Below are 18480 nucleotides of genomic sequence, written 5' to 3'. Positions count from 1 at the left end.
CTGCATTTGAGGGCATGGAGGAGTCGTGGCCTCGCCTGCCCTGGCATTTCTTCCCCAGTTTCCCACCACTGTGCCTGTCCCACCCCAAGCCCAATGGGGCAGTGGTGACACAACAGCCACCAGCAGCGAGACAAGGCTGGCAGCAACTGTTCCATCCCCATCTCCATCCCCATTCCCATCCTCAACCCCACCCCCATCCCCATCATCTTTGTTCAGGGACCCTGCCGTGCCACCTCCTGCAGCAGGGCAGCTCCTGGAAAACGCAGGGAATATTTGCTTTAGCTCAGACCCCCCTGGTAGCCAGAAGTGATAGCCCCTGCTGGGGTCAGGCTGCCATGGAGGATGTTAGCTTTGCTGTGTTTGTTTTCTGGTTTTGCTCAGCAGATAGCTCAGAGCTTTCATTAGCCATGAATGCACCCTCACCTTCGTGCCTGGGGAGCTGCACACAGAGTTCTGCAGCTGGGCAGCCCTGTTCTGCTGCCCACATGGAGAGGGCATCCCGGCATGCAGCAGCCCATGCCCAGCTGGGGTCAAGGCATGTGCAGTTCCACTGACATCTCCTGTTAGTGTGAAATTAGCACCATTAAATTCTATAACTAAACACAACAAGCAAAGGGTTTACTAGCTGAGATAACACTTAAAGAACTCCAATGGCACTGCTGAAAACTCTGACCGTCTGCCCCTAATCCCAAGAGGGAACCCATGGCAAATATTTACAGGTGCTTATAAATATTTATCCCATAATAACTTGCTGCATTACAGCACATTTTTCTCTAGGAGGCTCAGCTTTGCCCTGGACCAGGTGCAGGCTGCTGTAGCATATATAAAGTTTGTCTCAATAACGTGCAGCAAGTGCTGGCATTCAATAAAATAGCAGCAGCTGAGCAGCTCGTGTGAAATGCACTTCAAGTCATTTCTACCCAACAAAAGAAAAACGTGGCTCGGCAGCACAGGTGTGCAGCCACCTCAGTGCAGTGTGAGCCCTTCTGTGCTGCCAATGCCCAGGAGGTCAGCAGGGAGCCAGAGGTTTGCAATTCATCCCCAGCTTTTCCCCAATAAAAGCTTCTCTCTGCTCCTTCCCAGCCCTCCAGCAGCACAGCAAGGTGGGGCAGCACTTTGCAATCCTCTCTCCCCCAAGCAGTGCTCCTCATCCGTGTGGAGCAAACCTGATTTGTTCAGCAGCAAAGAGAGCCCAGCAATTTTGTTGTGGTGGTGTTCTTCCATTTGTTTGGAAACCAGACACTTATTTTCCCTCTAATAATTTATTGAGCTGTCTGTCCGTTTATTTATTTATCTTTCTCATGCTTGATGATTTGCAAGAGCAACCAGCAGCCTGTGGTTTGGAAACTGTGCTTCAGCCTCCCTAAGCTGAGCTACTAGAGATGGAGCTCTGAACTACTTTCTAACATGGATAAACAAACAGCATGGAAAGGCTCCATTGTGTATATTCTAGGTTGCTATTTTCTTAACCCCATCTCATTAAGATGGATGGAGTTTCTGCTTATTAGTAATTTGGCAAGTTCTTCTTTGTGTACATTCTGCACTTCTCACTAATGATGCTCTGCTTCAGTGATTAACAAAGGAGACTTCCAACCCAGTCAGGGAAAACACAGCCCTGCACTCGGGGCACTCGGACAGAAACCTGATGTTCTGGAGATGTGATTCGTGGAAGACATGAAACTGCAGGGAACCCAGAAAGGGAAAAGCTGTGGCCATAAAACCTCTCCTGACATCCAAATAATTTTGACCTAAGGACATTGGCTCTTTGATTTACATGCACAATTGCAGAGCTGACAGGGCCTATAACAAAGTGATTCAGGGCCCTTATGCTGCTGTTCTGAGACGTGTCCAATGGAGTTGGAGTTGGCACTGCTACCGTCTGGATTTACAGCTGGCCATTAAAGCATGTTTACAAGCCTTTAGTACAGTGTACACATCTGGTAAATCATTGATCGAACAAATAGCTCCTGTTGTCATGCTCTCACTGTCAGATTTTTGCACCTTACCCAGCACAGATCCATCCGCACCAGAATCCCCCCATGCCCCTGCGACCACATGTCCCAATGTCAGCAGACCCAGCCACCAACCACACACCTTTTCAGCTCCGTGGCACACGCTGGGGCAGGAATGGAAAGAGGTGCATGAGAGAAGAGAAAGCAAGCAGGAGATAAATCCTGCAGTGGTGTAGAGCGAGCCCCAGGAGCTGCACCACAGTCTCATTGTGCTGCTGTGGGATCATCTGTCCAGCTGTGCAGTGATCTGTGGCCAAACCCTGCCTCCTTGACCACACTGCTGGGCAAAGGCCAAAGGGTAAAGGGCAAAGCGGGGCAGCAGAAACAAAGCTGGGTCAGCTCATTCACGCAAAGCTTTTCAAGAGGCTTTGGACGGATGGACAGACAGACATGGGAGAGCAGGTTGTGCCATGAATAGCAGCAGCAACTGCTGTGGCATCCGCGCTGCCACCCCTGCATCCATCTTCTGTCCTGGTCCGTGGTGGTGGAAACTGAGCCATGCATGAATGCAGCACAGAACTGCTCTGAGCTGAGGCAGATTCTCTATCCTGGGCCTGCTTGCACATGGGCAAGCACAGCTGCCACAGATAATTTTGAAACAACAAAAAAATGCAGTCAGATCGAACTGTTAGCCATAACCTCTGAAGACAGCAGCTCATTAGCCCCAGTGTCAAATCCAGCAGTGCTTGAATCCACTTCACTGAGAGACTTCCAGATCGTCGTGGAAGCCGAGGTCTTGCTCAACTTTCCTGAATAAAAGCTTTTCAATTTTGCAGAGAAGTGCCTGCAGGGCAGCAGCAGCCCTGCTCCTGTGCCTCCTAAAAGGGGTGGGAAAATGTGCTGGCCATGGCCCAGGGCAGCAGTGCCTGGGGTGCAGGGAGGAGGTGGATGCTCCCCCCAGCCCTACTGCAACCCAGTTGGGAGGTGTTGGTTTGAGGTGGGTTTTCTGGGCCACAGCAGCCTCCAGATTTCAATTTTCTTAATTGCAATGTGTCCCGGAAGGATGAGAAGAAAACAGCCTTTTCCTTCTCCCATAAATAGTTTTATGGAAGATTTTAAGACAGAAGTAAAGGAGAACCTCTTCCCTTCTCCGCTACACTGTGCATTTCAAACCATTTGCAGAAGGGAATTAATTAACAAAGCAGCAGAGCCCAGAGTTGTGCAGCTCTGAACAATGGAGATCCGAATTCTTCTCCCTTACCCGAGAAACACGAGCCCCAAATCCAAGTCCATAATTTTTTTTTCTAACCCGAGTCATTTTCTAGATTGATGGAGAAAATCTATAGCAAACATTTATGACTTTGCAATAAATAACCCTCACAGAAGGCAGGAGGAGCTCTGGCGAGTCTCAAGGTAACTTTCAGTGAGTGCCAGGGGTCAGGGCAGATCGGGATACGCAGAGTACAGCCTTGGGCTCATCTGTTTTGAATTACTGCTATTAGCCAAGCAAGCAGAGCTCTCAATGGAGCGGCTGTGCTGTGATTCCACGCCGTATTTTACTTCTGCGGTGGGAGAGGAGCTTCGGGACTTCGGATCTGCAGGCAACGGAACTGGGGATGCGAAACGGCCCCGAATCATCCCGAACCTCGCAGTGCACGGACGGGGCGATGAACGCCGACATTCGCCGTCGGAGAAGTTCCCCGAAAAGCAGCACAACCTTTGTTTTGGTCGTTAAAGCAGGAAGAAAAAAAAAAGAGGGAATCCGAGGAAATGCTTGAAGCGATTAGGTGATCTTAACTCCGAGGCGCTAAACAAATGCAAAGCGGTCTCCCCCCCCCCCTCATAAGCAACCCCCCCAGCCCCTCGTGCGGCTGCAGAATGTAATCTCATTTCTAAACACACAATTACAGAAAATAAAAAGAAAAGAATAATTAATTTCTGCTTCCTCATGCAAATCCTCTGACCAATCATTTAGGGATCAGGGGCAATTCAGCTTCTTGTGCAAATTCCAAGCTGAAAGCTTGGAGAGAAAAAAAAAAAGCAAAAAAAAAAAAAAAAAGCAAGTGAATGGATTTACTTTTCTAAGAACCAGAATTAACAAAGGTTCCATTTTCCACGGTTATGTGCCTGGCCAGACAGCCCTTGCTGACAAGCTCTCAAAAAACATGTGTTGGCCTGTTGAAAAGGCCCCAGTGTTGACTGACAGACAATCGAAGTGACAAATTGTTTCATTGTACTTGGCAGGGAGAGCGCGGCATTAGATAATTACAGCGAGGGGGGAAGCGGCAGGTCGCAGGTCAGAAGACACGTCTGACCCCGTTTTCTGAAAGCCCTGAATGGAGCCTCCTTCGGGAGAACTCCCCTCGCCCGGCGGTGATTAAGAGCTAACGAAGGCGGAGGGCAGCAGGGATCGCCCGTCCCGACGAGGGGTCGGGTCTCAGATGGCAGCATCGCAACCGGGAGATGCGTTACTGGCAGCGCGGATGCAAAGCGGCAGGAGGAAAAGCTCTTCTTTTTAACGCAGCAGCCTTCAAACTTCTCGCTTGCTCCATCAGTAGGTGCGTGGAACCTCATTCCAAAATAATACGAGGCAGATACCTCTGTTTTCGGGTATTCACCGTTCTCGTTTTTGGGGGCAGACGTGGATTATTTGGCTGGAAAGCACTGCAAAAGCGTTGCGTGGCTCCTGCTCAACGACAGACATTTCACTGCCTGCAAACCCCTCCAAACTGCTCTCCAAAATGCCACTCTCTGAACTTAATTCGAACCATACAGGGAGCCCCGACGTAGAATCTTTCAGGCCTATAAAATGAAACAAATTGCCTTTGCGAGCATATCTCCCAATCTGAGCCATGCCTGTAAATTCATTTTGTCCTCTCGGATCCATACAGCATTAGGTGGCCTGAAAGGCTCCTTTGTTCCTGAGTCCTCCAGTCCCTTCCTGCAGCCCAGGTGCTGCTCTGTGTCACATCAGGATGGAGGAGGCCCCAATGGGTCCCAGCAGCCCCTCGGATGCACCCAGCAGCCCAACACCGAGCGAAGGGGAACAGCAGCAACGTTTGGTGTTTCTCACAGGAAGGATCTGTGGATCCAGCAGCCTGTGGATCGCAGCTGGTTTGATTTACCACTAACAAACGCAAGTCCTGTTCCTCCCTCTTGCTTTTTCTGTGTAACACTCAGTGCGGTACCCAGCAGCACAGGTTCAAATTGCCTCCCTGGGGCATAGGAACCTCCTCCTGCCTACATGTGCTCAGTGTCCCGTGGGAACACGGCAGCCTGGGACATGCCAGGGGTTGGCAAACAGCTCCTCCTGCATTGCTCCTCCTCACCCCAAGGTGCAGGCCATGGAAACACCAAGGTCTTGAGCCTGGCAGACCCAGTTTCTGCCCCTTGATGAGGCAATGCAATTTTCTTTAATATTTCGTGCACACTCGCTATGCAATTTTAACCTATGATTCAAAGATGGTGGATCAGAATAAGCTGTTGAAATTATGAAAAGCTCCTCGTGCTTATGCTTGGTGTCATAAAACACTAAAACAGTGAATGGATCTTTCAGAAGGAGACACATTACATGGTTACCATTTCCAAGTTCAGCACAGCAAACCCAGGAGGTTCCCTCTGGTCACAGCATTTGCCAACTTTTTATTCCAAAAGCTCAGCAGCGGATATCTTTACGTGAAGATCCAGACACCCTGAAAATATATATCTTTTGTTTCTATGAACTCCAGTAAAATCGTAGTTGGATCAAAGTTTGCATTCAAAAGCACATTCTTCTAGAATATTTTATATGCGCATAAAACATCTGAGAAAATTTTAACATCACGATCTTAACTGTTTTCACATTGCAAGCAGCTAAAGGTTAAGGAAACGCACTCCATCTGGTGCAGCATTTGTAAGCAGATCATTTCTGAGTGCACTTCAGGCAGGCAAGGGCTGCAGGAATGGGGCTCAGCCCATGTCACACTTTGTCCCCACGCTGCTCCAACTGACCGGGCGCTTCCTGCAAGAAGGAGCAGGGGTTGTTTGTTCAAGCAAACCCATTAGGTGTTTATTAGTCTTCATTATGGAGTGCTAGAGGGTTAATTAGTTCAGGCTGTTCCTATGGGGGGAGGCACAGAGATCACAGCAGCTGATACCCGGGTTCCTGGGACACTCACCATTCAGACAGATTTCTGTTCTTATTTTTATTTATTTTATTTTTATCTCCTCCCTGAGCAAATTAAGGGTGTCATTATCACATTTGCAAACTGCTTAGCACAAAGAAGAGCCCTCCTCCTGGCCAGACGGGTGCCTCTTCCTCAGCTGCCACCCCTGGGCTTTGTGCTGGGGACAGTGACAGTGCTGTTTACTGGCTTTTATCATTGCAAAATTGTTAGTTTTGTTTGGAGCATGACATGGTGTCTGCTTATTATGCTCTGTTAAAACTAAACAAAATAAATCATTCTTGTATTTGTTTCCTCTGTGTTGATTTGTGGCGTGGTTGGCAGGGGACAACAAATGCTTCATAAATCTCTGCAAGGCATTGAACCCTACAGATCAGAGGCCATGCAGCACTCCTGCCCAGCACTTGGGGCTTTGGAGATTAGGAGTGATGGAGAATGCTCCTGACCACCAGCATGTTGCCTCAGCCCTTCCATTAAGGCCTGAGTTCATCTAGTTTCAGCTTCCAGTCGACCTCAGTATATACACATTTTGCCTGCTTTGATCAGAACTCTGCTCCCTTTGTAAATAATTCCATCCTGTGGGAGAGGGGCAGCACGGGGCCTCACAAGCCTCAGCCACCTATGCTACCCGACAGCTGCAAGCCTTTGTACCAAACTCCAAGCCAGGCACAACAGCTACAACCCACCTCCCCATGGAGGGCTGAAGTCACCTTGCATCAGCCAAGAGAAATCCAAATCTAAAACTGCTTTGCTAGAAAAGCAAGGCTGTGTTCTCCCTGCTTATGAGGCAGGGTCCATGCAGTTCCAGCTGTCGCTGGTGTGCAGTGCTGGCATCCTGCTGTGCACAGGACATGGCAATGGGCAGTCCCAGTGTCCCGATGGACTCTGTTGCTCCCAGCTGAGGATTAAGGGTTAATGTTTCCTGCTGCTCCACACTGAATACATCCTGGTCATCAAAAGTTCTCTTGCAGAAAAAGGACAGCCCTGCACCACACTCTGATGTGATGTGAACAGAACAGACTGACGAGGCCAACGTGCAAAATGGAAAATTGCAAATGCTAATAAACATAGGATTGAAGGAAGGCTTGAAGCTCTTGGGGTGGCCCCAGCTTCCTCCAGCTGTGTCCTTTATGCAATCCATGTGCATCCCTGCCCACAGCCCTCCCGAAGCCTCCTAGACAAAGGCAAAACCCAAACACAAAAATCTATCTTTAAAATTATGTGGTGTAGGATGCAGACAGTAGCTCAAGGCTATTTACAGCATGGAGGAATGCAGCAAGAAAGCTTGGCAACTCTTTGCTGTATTATATTTTAAAATAATGAATACAGGCATGGTGGAGGAATGCCACTGTCCTGCATGCAAAACGTGAACGTGTGTCCCATGGTGACACCCAGCACCCAACCAGGCCATGTCCTGCAGCTGGGGCACTGACTGTCTCTGAACCCTCGTGCTGGAGCCTCATTCTATGACCCACATCTGGAATTACAAATGCCCCCGCAAAGATAATGTTTGAATTAACTTTGCCTTCCATTTTTTTTTTCCACGGCATTTTTAATTGGTAAAAAACAAAACAAAAAACAACATTTATTACCGCAGAGTAAAATTCTACGACCGTTTTCATCCCGCCTCGCAGCCCGCAGCTCAGCGCACATGTGCGCATTCGCGGGGCCGGGAGTGGGCGGTGCCAGGAGAGGGCGGGGCCCGGGATTGGACGGGGCCGGGAGTGGGCAGGGCTCAGGATTGGACGGGGCCGGGAGTGGGCGGGGCCGGGCTGTGCCACGTGATTTCGAGGCAGGGGGAGCAGGGCCGTACCATGCCAGCGTACGTTAAGGGGTGTGCACCACAGCGGCGCCATCCGTGCGGGGCGTTGGCAGAGGTCACGAGAGCAGTGCCTCAGTTGTGATTGGTGGAGGAATCTCCGCGCAGCCAATAGGAAGCGGGCAGCGAGTGCTCATGCGTGAGCTCGCCGCTATGTTTCGCGGTGGCGCTGGCGCATGCGCGCTGCCGCACTCTGGGCCCGATGAGGCTACGGCGCATGCGCACAACGTCGCTTCCGCCTTTTTCCCGGCCCGGAGCTCACCGGACGCCTTTGCAAGTAGCCTAAAGCGAGCGGCGGCGCCCGCGGGAGCGGAGCGAGGCGGCCGCGGTGCGATGAGGCCGCAGCAAGCGCCCGTGTCGGGCAAAGTGTTCATCCAGCGAGATTACAGCGGTGGGACCCGCTGCCAATTCCAGAGCAAGTTCCCGGCCGAGCTGGAGAACCGGGTAAAGCGGATAACCGCGCTTTATTCGTGCTGCCCCGCCTTTGTGCTTTGTGTCGCTTTATGGAGTTTGGCTGAGCGGCCAGCGAGGAGTTACTGCTGATCTCTGGAGCTGCCTGGTTTGCTTTTTCGTGCTCTTTTTTTAGTCTAGCTGCCCGTTGTGTATGAAGTAAGCTGCTTTTGCTATTTTTCCACTTGGTGGAATTGCAGTCGGTTGTTATTTAACTGCTTTGCGTTCAGGTTGTGTTGGCATTCGCGCTTGATCTGAGCAGATTTTTGACAAGAAGTTCGAGGTCTGTAACTCACAGCATCCTCCGGACTTTACTCTAAATGCAGTGGCTGTTTAAAATGTCAGTAGGTGATATTTCTGTGAGGAAAGACAGAGAAAGTGGAAATAAAGCTGTTATTAGAAGATATTGATGAGTTCTGGAGTGTGAAAGGTGTGATGACTAAATCTCATTTCTCTCTCAGATCGATAGGCAGCAGTTTGAAGAGACTGTCCGAACACTGAATAACCTTTATGCTGAAGCTGAGAAACTTGGGGGCCAGTCGTACCTTGAGGGGTGTCTGGCCTGTCTGACTGCCTATACTATCTTCTTATGCATGGAAACACATTATGAAAAGGTAGGTTTGCTTTGTTTTCCTTCTTTCTTAAAAGGAACTATATCCTCCAGACTTCAGGTGATTTATGTCCTGGTAGGTTTTCTGTGACTTGCACCATCACTGTATAAATTCCACATAGACTCTAGATCTTACTGCAGGGTGACTTAACAGAGGAGAACCACAAAGATAAGGGGGCTGCAGCACCTCCACCACAAAGACAGGCTGAGGGAGCTGGGCTTGTTCAGCATGGAGAAAAGAAGGCGGTGGGGTGACCTCAGTGCAGCCTGCAGTGCCTGAAGGGAGCCTGCAGACAGGAGGGGAATCAACTCTTGGAAAGGGGAGATGACAGCAGGACAAGGGGAAATGGTTTGAAGTTGAGGGAGGGCAGCTGGAGGTTGGATGTCAGGGGAAGTTCTGCGCTGTGAGAGCAGTGAGGGGCTGAACAGCAGCCAGAGAGGCTGTTATGCCCCGTCCATCCCTGGAGGTGTTGGAGGCCAGGTTGGATGGGGCCCTGGGCTGCTGTGAAATGTGGAGGTTGGTGGCCCTGCGTGTGGCAGGGGGTTGGAGCTCCATGATCCTTGAGGTCTCTTCCAGCCCTGGCCATACTGTGATTCTGATGCTGTGGCAAGTCTGTCTGATACATGAGCAGTGTAACATTTTCTGTATATTGAGGAATAATGTCTCTAGTGAGAATTCTGTCTCTAGTGGGTACTTGTGCTCTCATGCTGCATTCTCCTAATGTTGTTATATTTGTGGTATTGCTGATCTATGGCTCTAAGATAGGGAAACCTAATCAAGAACCCTGATTTAATAAACTTCTGTGCTGTTCTACTATCAGGTTCTAAAGAAAATTGCCAAGTTCATTCAGGAACAGAATGAGAAGATCTATGCTCCTCAGGGCCTCCTTCTGACCGACCCCATTGAAAGAGGACTAAGAGTTGTATCCTTGAGTGGTTTCTAAGATTATTTCCTAATTTGTCAGTCTACAATATGCAACCTGTGTCTCTGTTAACATGGCATTCTCTGGTCATGCTTGGTCTGTAATACTGCAGAATACGTGATCAGTTTGGTCACTCTCAGCTATGTGTTGTTCTTTAGTCAGATATTTATACTTCTGTCTGTTGTGTAGCTTTTCCTGAGATCTAGGAGAAGACGGCAAGGTTCACAAGCTCTTTGTGTGCAGAATTTTGTGTTCTTGTTGTTGGGACAGTCCTGAGCTGCATAGGTGACTGGTCTCATCTGACAAGGCAGGTGTGCTGTTCTGTTTGCTTTGTAGCTCTGAAATTAATCTTGGAAAAAAACAGCTATGAAGCAGGAAGATCAAACGTTCTGATATCCTAATGATTTTTCACTTGTGTTTTTGTAAACTTCTTATAGTATATTTCCCTAACAGCCTTTCTGCACAGATTGAAATTACCATTTATGAAGACAGAGGCATGAGCAGTGGAAGATAAAACTGTGGAGTCTCAGGTACGTATCAGCATCACAGTAGATGCCAACCTCAACTTTCCTTTTTGTGCTCAGACTGGTAGACTTTCTCCAGCTGAAACAGAATATTTATCCAACTTCTGTGTGTAATCAGTGGCTTTCTACTGAAGTCTTGGGTGGTGTAGGTTTTCTGAATGTATAGCAATATATATGATTAATTTTATGCTACCGAACGTGAAGCCACTTCAAAGAATAGCAGATTTAACTTTAAACAGTCGAGATTTGAGTTTGGTAAAATATGCATAAACTTAACTTGCACTGTATTAAGCCCAAAATGGCTTTCTGTATTTAAAGGATTTTTTGGCTTTTTTTTTTTCCCCCACGAAATTTTTCTGGCATAAGTTTCTGAACAGACAAATATAAGACTTTGCTCTTAAATCTCGACTTCAAAACAAAGCACCATTTAAATGCTTATTTTGGTTTTCTAAACAAATTTCAGATTGATAATGTAAGAGATGAAGAAATACTTAAGAAAATCATTGGTGGCACTGTGCTAGCAACTGTTCTTCCTGTACTGCTGTGAAAGATGCAGCTTTTCTTTTTGAATGTTTTTAGAGGTATCTTGTGGCAAGCAAGTTTTAAAAGGTTTTGTGTTTCAAGCATCCATGAAATCAAGGTCATAACCCATGTTAAGAATCCCTGAGTAATTCTATGATTCTGTTTTACCTGGAAATCAATTCTGACATGTAACTTCTTTTCTAGCAGACAGCTCAACAGTGGACTTGATGTATCAGTTCCCCTACCTCCTACTTTAGAGCATCATTCCTCTTTCTGCTGCCAGATCCACAGTGCCATTTTCTACAGGGACTGACTTCCTAAAACTACTCCACGTGGTGTGACCCAGCTGGTCAGCATACATTTTGTGGCAAATTATTGAGCAGTGAGATCTCTCTTAAGTTTCTCAAGAAAAACCAGAAGTGGTGAAGCTGTGTACTCCTCTGACAGAACCGCTTTGGCCCGACAGAAGTCTAGTCATGTAAATGTGGTGCAGTTCCTCCCTACTTAAACCTTTCCATACGTCGATTGGGCTTTGGAAACCTACGAGGTGGAATGGAATTTTCCAGAAGAAAGGCTTTCCCTCAGGTTCAGTATTTCAGTGAGGGGATACGTGGTGCCTCTTCCTGGTGAGAAGTGACTCAAAGCAACGAGAGTTTTAAGCATTGTGTGCTGATTCTTGTGGAAAACTAGAAGGCAAAGAGTTTCTTGTTTTAATGTTTTGGTTATTCCTAGAAGAGAGGGAGGAATAGCTGGACTTTATTCTGAGTGTTTTTTCTACTGCTGTGTATGTGCTGTTGTTGTGTCTGTCAGTGCTGATCAGAAGAGGGAGTCTATTCATGGATAAAACAGGAAGTACAATAAAATGGATGCCGAACCAATAAACGTAACTCTTTCCCTACTCTGATTAATATGTGAAGTGTAAAACTGTTTCTTTATGAATTTATTATAACTTAGAGGAAAATGCTGATTCGACAAACTTAGCTGTTGTGTGAGATGGTTTCTTAACTCTTGTCTGCTGGCACACTATTGAGAAGTAGAGCTGTGCATTATTTCGTATGTTTGTGCATTAACATTCCTCAGCAATACCTAAAAGCACGGTTCCTTAAGGAAAGGATGTTTGGATTTCAGTTCTGAGTGCCATTATCCAATTGTGGAAGGATTTCAAGAACTTAGAAACTGAGAAATTGTACAGAAGTGATGTTTTTGGCTTTTGGTGGTGCTGTAGGTGCTACCGCGTCTGAAATTCCAGGCTTGTTCCTCAGCCACTGGGTTCTGTTTGTTTGTTTGTTTTCTTTTTTGAGATTGAATATTCTCACTGTATAAAACTTGTTTTTTCTAAACTGTAACAGTGGTTGCCTTTCATGTCTGTTGCAATACTGGCAGAAGTACTAATGGATCAGTAAATCTTTTCTTAAACTGTGTCTGTGTCATGTTCAGTAGCGCTGTTTTTGAAACGCCTTCTCTTCGTAGCGCGAAATTGGGTAAAAGCCCGTTCATAAGGCCGAGCGGAGCCGCACCGCACTACGCCCCGCGGCCGCCATTTTCTTGCTCTTTGCGCCGGCGCAGTGGGAAACATCCGGGTCACACGGCGCGCCGGCACAGTGAGGAACATCCGGGTCACGCTGAGCGCCTGTGGAGAGAAGAACATCCGGGGTCACGCGGTGCGCCTGCGCAGTGCAGCTGCGGCTGTTGGGATGGCGGCAGCGGGCGGTGAGGAGCCGGACTCGGATGATGGTAGCGAGGAGCTGGTGCTCACCCCTCTACAGCTCATCCGCAGCCTGGAGCAGGTAGTGCGGTCCAGGGATGAGCATCGAGGCTTCCTGGGGACCTTTCAGACGATCGGCAGCTGGGGCTGTCCGAGGAAGGCGCGGGGAGGCTGATGGCGAGGCCTGTGGGCTTGCTGGGCGGAAAGGGGCGACTCAGGGCCGGGGTCCCGGCTCCCGCTGCACGATAGGAGCTCTCTTCACCTTTGCTCACAGCGTTCCTTCTCCTAGGCCTGGCTGAACGAGAAATTTGCCCCCGAGCTGCTGGAGAGCAAGCCTGAGATCATTGAGTGCGTGGTGGAGCAGCTGGACCACATGGTGCGTGCTGCGGGGCGGGGGGAAATGGGGGGTGTGCTTCTGAGCCTGTGCAGTGCTCGTTCCTGAGGAGAGCGCTGGGAAACGCCATCAGTTTTTATTTTCCTTATGTGTCAAATGGTTGTCTTTCTCTCTTTTTGTTGTTGTTTGGTGTTTCAGTCTTTTCAGTTTCCTTTGCCTTTCTTTGCAGGAGGCAAACCTAAAACGGGCAAAGAAGGGAGACTTGAAGGTCAGCATCCACCGCATGGAGATTGAAAGGATCCGTTATGTGCTCAGTAGTTACTTGAGATGTAGACTTGTGAAGGTAATACTGTACGGAGCATAGAAAAGGTTTATTTCAGGAGTGATTCCTAGCCTGTTTTAATGATCTCTTCCCAAAGAATTTCAATCCATAGGCACACTTTTCTGTTGTCGAGGCTCACAGTATTGCTGTGATGTTCCGTTATAATGGCATGTTTTTTTTTATCTAAGCCAAGGTATGTGATCCTCCTGGGTCCTGTCACATACACATATATCTGTGCAGCTTGAAGACCCCAGCTGACTATAGTGTTGCCAAGTCAGCAGCAGGTATTTGAGCAGGCCTGTGTTTACTGTATAATGTTCATGGGAGGATCACTTGCCAGGGAAGTCTGGGGGATTTTAGGCACTGAACTATGGGAAAGTTGGGATTTAATCTTTTCTTTCTTTTTTTCTTCCAATGACAGATAGAGAAATTTTTCCCACATGTGCTGGAGAAGGAGAAATCTCGAGCCAAAGGAGAGCCTTCCATTCTATCACCAGAGGAGTTTGCCTTTGCTAAGGAGTAAGTGGGCTTTCAGTCCATCTCCCTTCCTTTGCATGGGGTACAGAACTTGCCCTTTTGTTATACTGAACAGTTCTTAAGCCTTAGACAAGGTTGCAGTAAGATTCAGGTGTTTAGCTTTCCTTATGGACAAGGAAAGAAATAGTTTTCTGAGTCTGTGGCATACTTAGCATCTGAGCCAGTTCTGTCAGTGGATTGCTTGTAACTAAATGACCAGGAGGTGTCACCTTTGGCACTTTTGAGCAAATACTCTCCAGGCAAATTTGCAGTTGACTTAATTAGTGGATGCTCCAATGTTGTGGGGTTTTGTTATTTTTTTTTTCTTCAGGTACATGGCAAACACTGAGACTTATCTGAAAAACGTAGCCCTAAAGCATATGCCACCCAACCTGCAGAAAGTAGCCCTCCTAAAATCGGGTGAGTACAGGCAGACTACAAGCACTCAGGAAAATTACTGCAAATGAGGTGTGGAGAAAGCTCTGTGCTCATGCTTGCCGCCTCCATCTGCTTTTTTCTTAAGCTGGGTCAATGCAAACTACTTCTTAACAGAAACGTCTGGCATTCCCTTTGTTGGCAATGCATTTGCTGCCCCTAATACTACTTCACTGAGCATTCTGCAGAGGAACAAGAGTGAGTGTTGAGTCTGTGCTCTGAATCTGTTGTATCTGCAGTCCCGAAACCCAACCTGGACTCTTTCGTGTTCTTGAGAGTGCTGAAGAGGCAGGAGAACATCCTGGTTGAGCCAGAGACTGATGAGCAGAGGTAGGTGGTTCTTCCACGCCCAGAGCATATGAACAAGACTTGTTTCACAAAAGCAGCTTAACACTTTGCACCTGCCTCTTTCAGAGAGTACACCATCGACCTGGAGGAGGGCTCACAGCACCTGATCCGCTACAAGACCATTGCCCCTCTGGTGGCCTCAGGAGCAGTGCAGCTCATCTGAGCGAGTGGTGAGCTCTGAGGTGGGGTCGTGCTGCCTCCTGGTCATGGCCCAGGCCCAGGTGATGGGGGGGCAGAGCAGGGCTGGGCTGGGTGCCCCACAGGCTTGGAGAGGAATGGCTGAGTGTAGTGGCAGGGCTGGAAGGTGTATATTTGAAAGCATTCAAAGCATTTTGCATCCAAGCCTGGGGTTCCCAGTACAGGAAGGATGTGGAGATCTTGGTGTGGGTCCAGAGGGGGGTCACTGAGATGGTCAGAGGGCTGGAGCAGCTCTCCTATGAGAAAAGGTTGAGGGAACTGGGGTTGTTTAGCTTGGAGAAGAGAAGGCTCCAGGGAGACCTCACTGTGGCCTTCCAGTACGTGAGGGGAGCGTATAAACAGGAAGGGAAATGGCTGTTTACAAGGGCAGATTCTGATAACACAAGGGAGAATGGTTTTAAACTGAGACAAGGGAGGTTTAGGTTGGATGTTGGAGGAAGTTTTTCACCCAGAGGGTGGTGAGGCACTGGAACAGGTTGCCCAAGGGTTGTGGATGCCCCATCCCTGGAGGCGTTCAAGGCCAGGCTGGATGTGGCTCTGGGCAGCCTGGGCTGCTGGTTGGTGACCCTGCACACAGCAGGGGGTTGAAACTCAATGATCATCGTGGTCCTTTTCAACCCAAACCATTCTGTGATTCAAGTAAACGAGCAAGGCATCTTCCCCTCTGTGTTTCCAAGGGTCTTATTGCCCCCCATGTAATCAAGGTCTCGATTGCTTGTGACACACTTAGAATACAGCCAGGCTCCTTTCTCCCAGCTTTGCTGAGTGAGGGCAGTCACAGCACTCACAGGGCTTTGGCAGAGCCCTGCCATGGTCCCTTTGGAGTCCCAGGGGGTGGATGAGCATAGACAACATTTCTTGAGATCTCAGACTGGTTTGACAGCAGATGTGTACAGAGCACTTATATCTTCAGAGACGAATAATGCCTTTGTAAATGCAAGGATACACTTTTTTAAACCTTACATATGTGTGTTCATTCTTGCCCCAGTTCAGCGTTGTTTGTGAAATTAGGCTATCAAGTGAAAATTGGCTGATGGAACGGTGTGGTTAACTTGTGTAAACTCCACCTTTCCCCATCAGCTTTGATCTCATCACAGCCTGTACAACCTTGGATGTTGTGCAAGTGCCCAATTGCTCTGAGGTGAACTGGAGGGATTCTTCTGCGCCACCTTTGCCACATGATCCATTGAGCAAAGAACACACATGAAGGTATTTGCTGGCAGAGCAGATCTTGATTATCATGCGAGGAGCTGGAAGGATTAGGAGCAAATTAAGGATGGAAACTGCAACTCGGAGCAAAGAGAATGTTGTGAGCAAGCAGGGGAGAGCCCTGGGCTCATGTGAGAGATGCTTAACTCCAGCTTGTTACCAGCAGTAAGAAGGCAGGTTGGAGAGTTTACCAAGTTTTTTATCTTCTGTCTTTCTCAAAGTATTGCCTGGAAGATGGCCATGAGCTTAGGAATTCAGTTTGTCTGCTCTGAAGGATAGTTATGCAGGCCAAGCAGCAGGTCTGTCCTTTATAACATCTCAAGGCAGAATTTACCTTGCAGATGGAATGAACTTTGTTCTTGCCATGAACAAAGCAGCTTCTGTCCCAGCGTGGACCACAGTTGTCCACAATGCCTTCTAACTTGTCTAGAGAGAAGTTACACTGATTGTATTTCTTCCTGGTGCTCTGGCAATAGTAGCACTGTTCTCATAAAACATCTACCTTTGCCATTTCAAGTATCTCAGATTTGCCTGCACTGTAGGCCTGGATTTGGAATTGCTTCCAGGCCTTTGTGCTGATAGTGGCTTTTCTTACATGGTCCAAAGAATGAGTGCCTGCAGGAGCCCTGGGCATCCATGTTTTCTCTGATCAGGCTGTGACTCATTACAGTTGTGATGGAAGCTTTGGAAATGTCAAACAGCATTTGTAGGTTTGTCACAAACCTTTTTCACCAAGCAACTGATTCACATTTAGTGGGTCTTGATAATGCCCATGTGCAATTTGTATTGCATTCCACTGTTTTGTTACACGCACAAGCTTTGCATAAAACCAATATCAGAGCAGATTCTGCACTGAAGATTTAAACGCTGTCATTTCACCTTTTGAAATTCCTGGATGTTGATCAACTCCTGCAAGGGGAATAAAAGGCTTTCCTGCTTTTCTGGCCTTTTCTGACCCCTTTCTTTGGGCTGACAGGCTTCAGGGAGATTACAACACGGTTACAGCTAATCCTCAGGTTTGAAGCTGCCTTTGTCAGTGAACTCCAGGGCAAACAGGGTCTGCATGATCAGCAGCTGAGGACTAGAAGAGCTCTGAGGAATTCTGTAAGCTTGTGCTTTCATGCTGCTTGGAATGGTAACGGAGCACAAGTCTGGCAGGGCTTTCCTAGAGCAGTCTTTTGCTGCAGAGTGAGAACAGAAATCGTCTTGATTTTGGCCTTGCCTCCTGTGCTTTGTGTGCTATTCACATTACTTCTTGTAAGACCAGCATGCTGCCCTTGATTTCTGCAGCAGAGCATTCAGCCCTGGGTGCAGGGAAACTTGGATCAACAGCAGCAAGTGCAAAGTGACAGCAGAGGGCATATTCTGGAAAGCTTCACTGTGTGGTTGGTTAGGATGCCTTGTTTAAGAATTGTGGTGACCAATTTCACTAAAATGGAGTAACTGTAATGATGGGCTCAGGATAAAGCAGCTTTCTGCTGCGTGTGCTCTGAAGATCCTCTTTCCAGAGAATGTGGGGTTCTGCTGCATTCCCTGCTTGTAGTTTTGAGGGTGGAAACTGCCCAGTTACTTTGTGCTGAAACAAATGCTGGGATAAGGGAAACAAGCTGTCCCTTCATGTTGATTACATGGGGCAAAAGCTCCTTTTGCCCTGCATTTCCTGATTCCCTGCTGGTACAGCCTGGTACCTGTCAGGTGTGTGGACAGACAGGCTCTCTTTCCTTCAGGACAGGGCTTTCCTTGCACCATACTCTGTGGGGAACAGGCTGGTGCTGCTCTGATGCTCCCCTTTCACTGCCAGGCAGGCAGGGTGTGACGCAGTGCATTTTGCAGTGCGAGTGGCTTTGCATGTGTGGTTTATAGTGTTCCTAATGAATCCATTTAGATAAAGTGGATTCTTTTTTAAGTATAGACGTTAAGAGGAAGTTGTGTTTAATCCTTAGGAATCAGTAGCACACACCTCTGCCCGGCCCTGAAGAAAGGGCTTTGGATTGTACCCTGCTCATGCCTGTAGCTCAGGCAGCTTCTCAGAGGTGACAAAGCCCTCAGTCAAAGTCATTCTTAATCTGCTGCTGCAAAAACATGCTCTAGAAGAGCTGCTTGGAGAATGTCTGTAAGACTTTCTCCTTAGCCCTGTTTAGTTTGGCTGAACAGTTGTCCAGGCAGCTTGTACTTGCCCTGCTACTGCACCTCACGTGGCTGCTGCAATGTGACCGTCAGGCCCCCATGCCCTGTTCTAGAAGCCAAATCTTCACCAGAGCTGATTTTTCCTAGAATACCTTGAGCATGGCTCCTCTCTGGAGTCTTGGAGCCAGCAAAATTACTGCAGGCTGTGCAGGATTTTTCAGAATGGCTGTTAGGCTGCAATCAGTCAGGCTAAGAGTGAGATTCAGTTTCAGCCTGTCTGAAAATGCTTTTTGTGTCCTTCCATGACTGAATACCTGAGATAC

The 18480-nt window shown here is 48.1% G+C and overlaps 2 protein-coding genes across 2 annotated transcripts; both read left to right on the top strand.

Annotated features, from left to right (window-relative positions):
- Positions 1-8267: 8267 nt before the first annotated feature.
- Positions 8268-10431, top strand: GOLGA7 (golgin A7; the record flags this gene model as incomplete). The annotated part of the gene is made up of 4 exons (XM_079547534.1): positions 8268-8378; positions 8846-8998; positions 9816-9917; positions 10384-10431. 4 exons carry the CDS (start codon positions 8268-8270, stop codon positions 10429-10431), a joined length of 414 nt encoding a protein of 137 aa, XP_079403660.1.
- A 2226-nt stretch (positions 10432-12657) lies between these two features.
- Positions 12658-14786, top strand: GINS4 (GINS complex subunit 4; the record flags this gene model as incomplete). The annotated part of the gene is made up of 7 exons (XM_079547421.1): positions 12658-12750; positions 12958-13044; positions 13232-13345; positions 13746-13843; positions 14172-14260; positions 14515-14605; positions 14690-14786. 7 exons carry the CDS (start codon positions 12658-12660, stop codon positions 14784-14786), a joined length of 669 nt encoding a protein of 222 aa, XP_079403547.1.
- Between the last annotated feature and the right edge of the window lie 3694 nt (positions 14787-18480).

The sequence above is a fragment of the Tetrao urogallus genome, assembly GCF_951394365.1.
Source record: "Tetrao urogallus genome assembly, chromosome: 27".
In the NCBI taxonomy this organism is placed as follows: domain Eukaryota; kingdom Metazoa; phylum Chordata; class Aves; order Galliformes; family Phasianidae; genus Tetrao; species Tetrao urogallus.
This window is presented reverse-complemented; position numbering and strand designations above follow the sequence as displayed.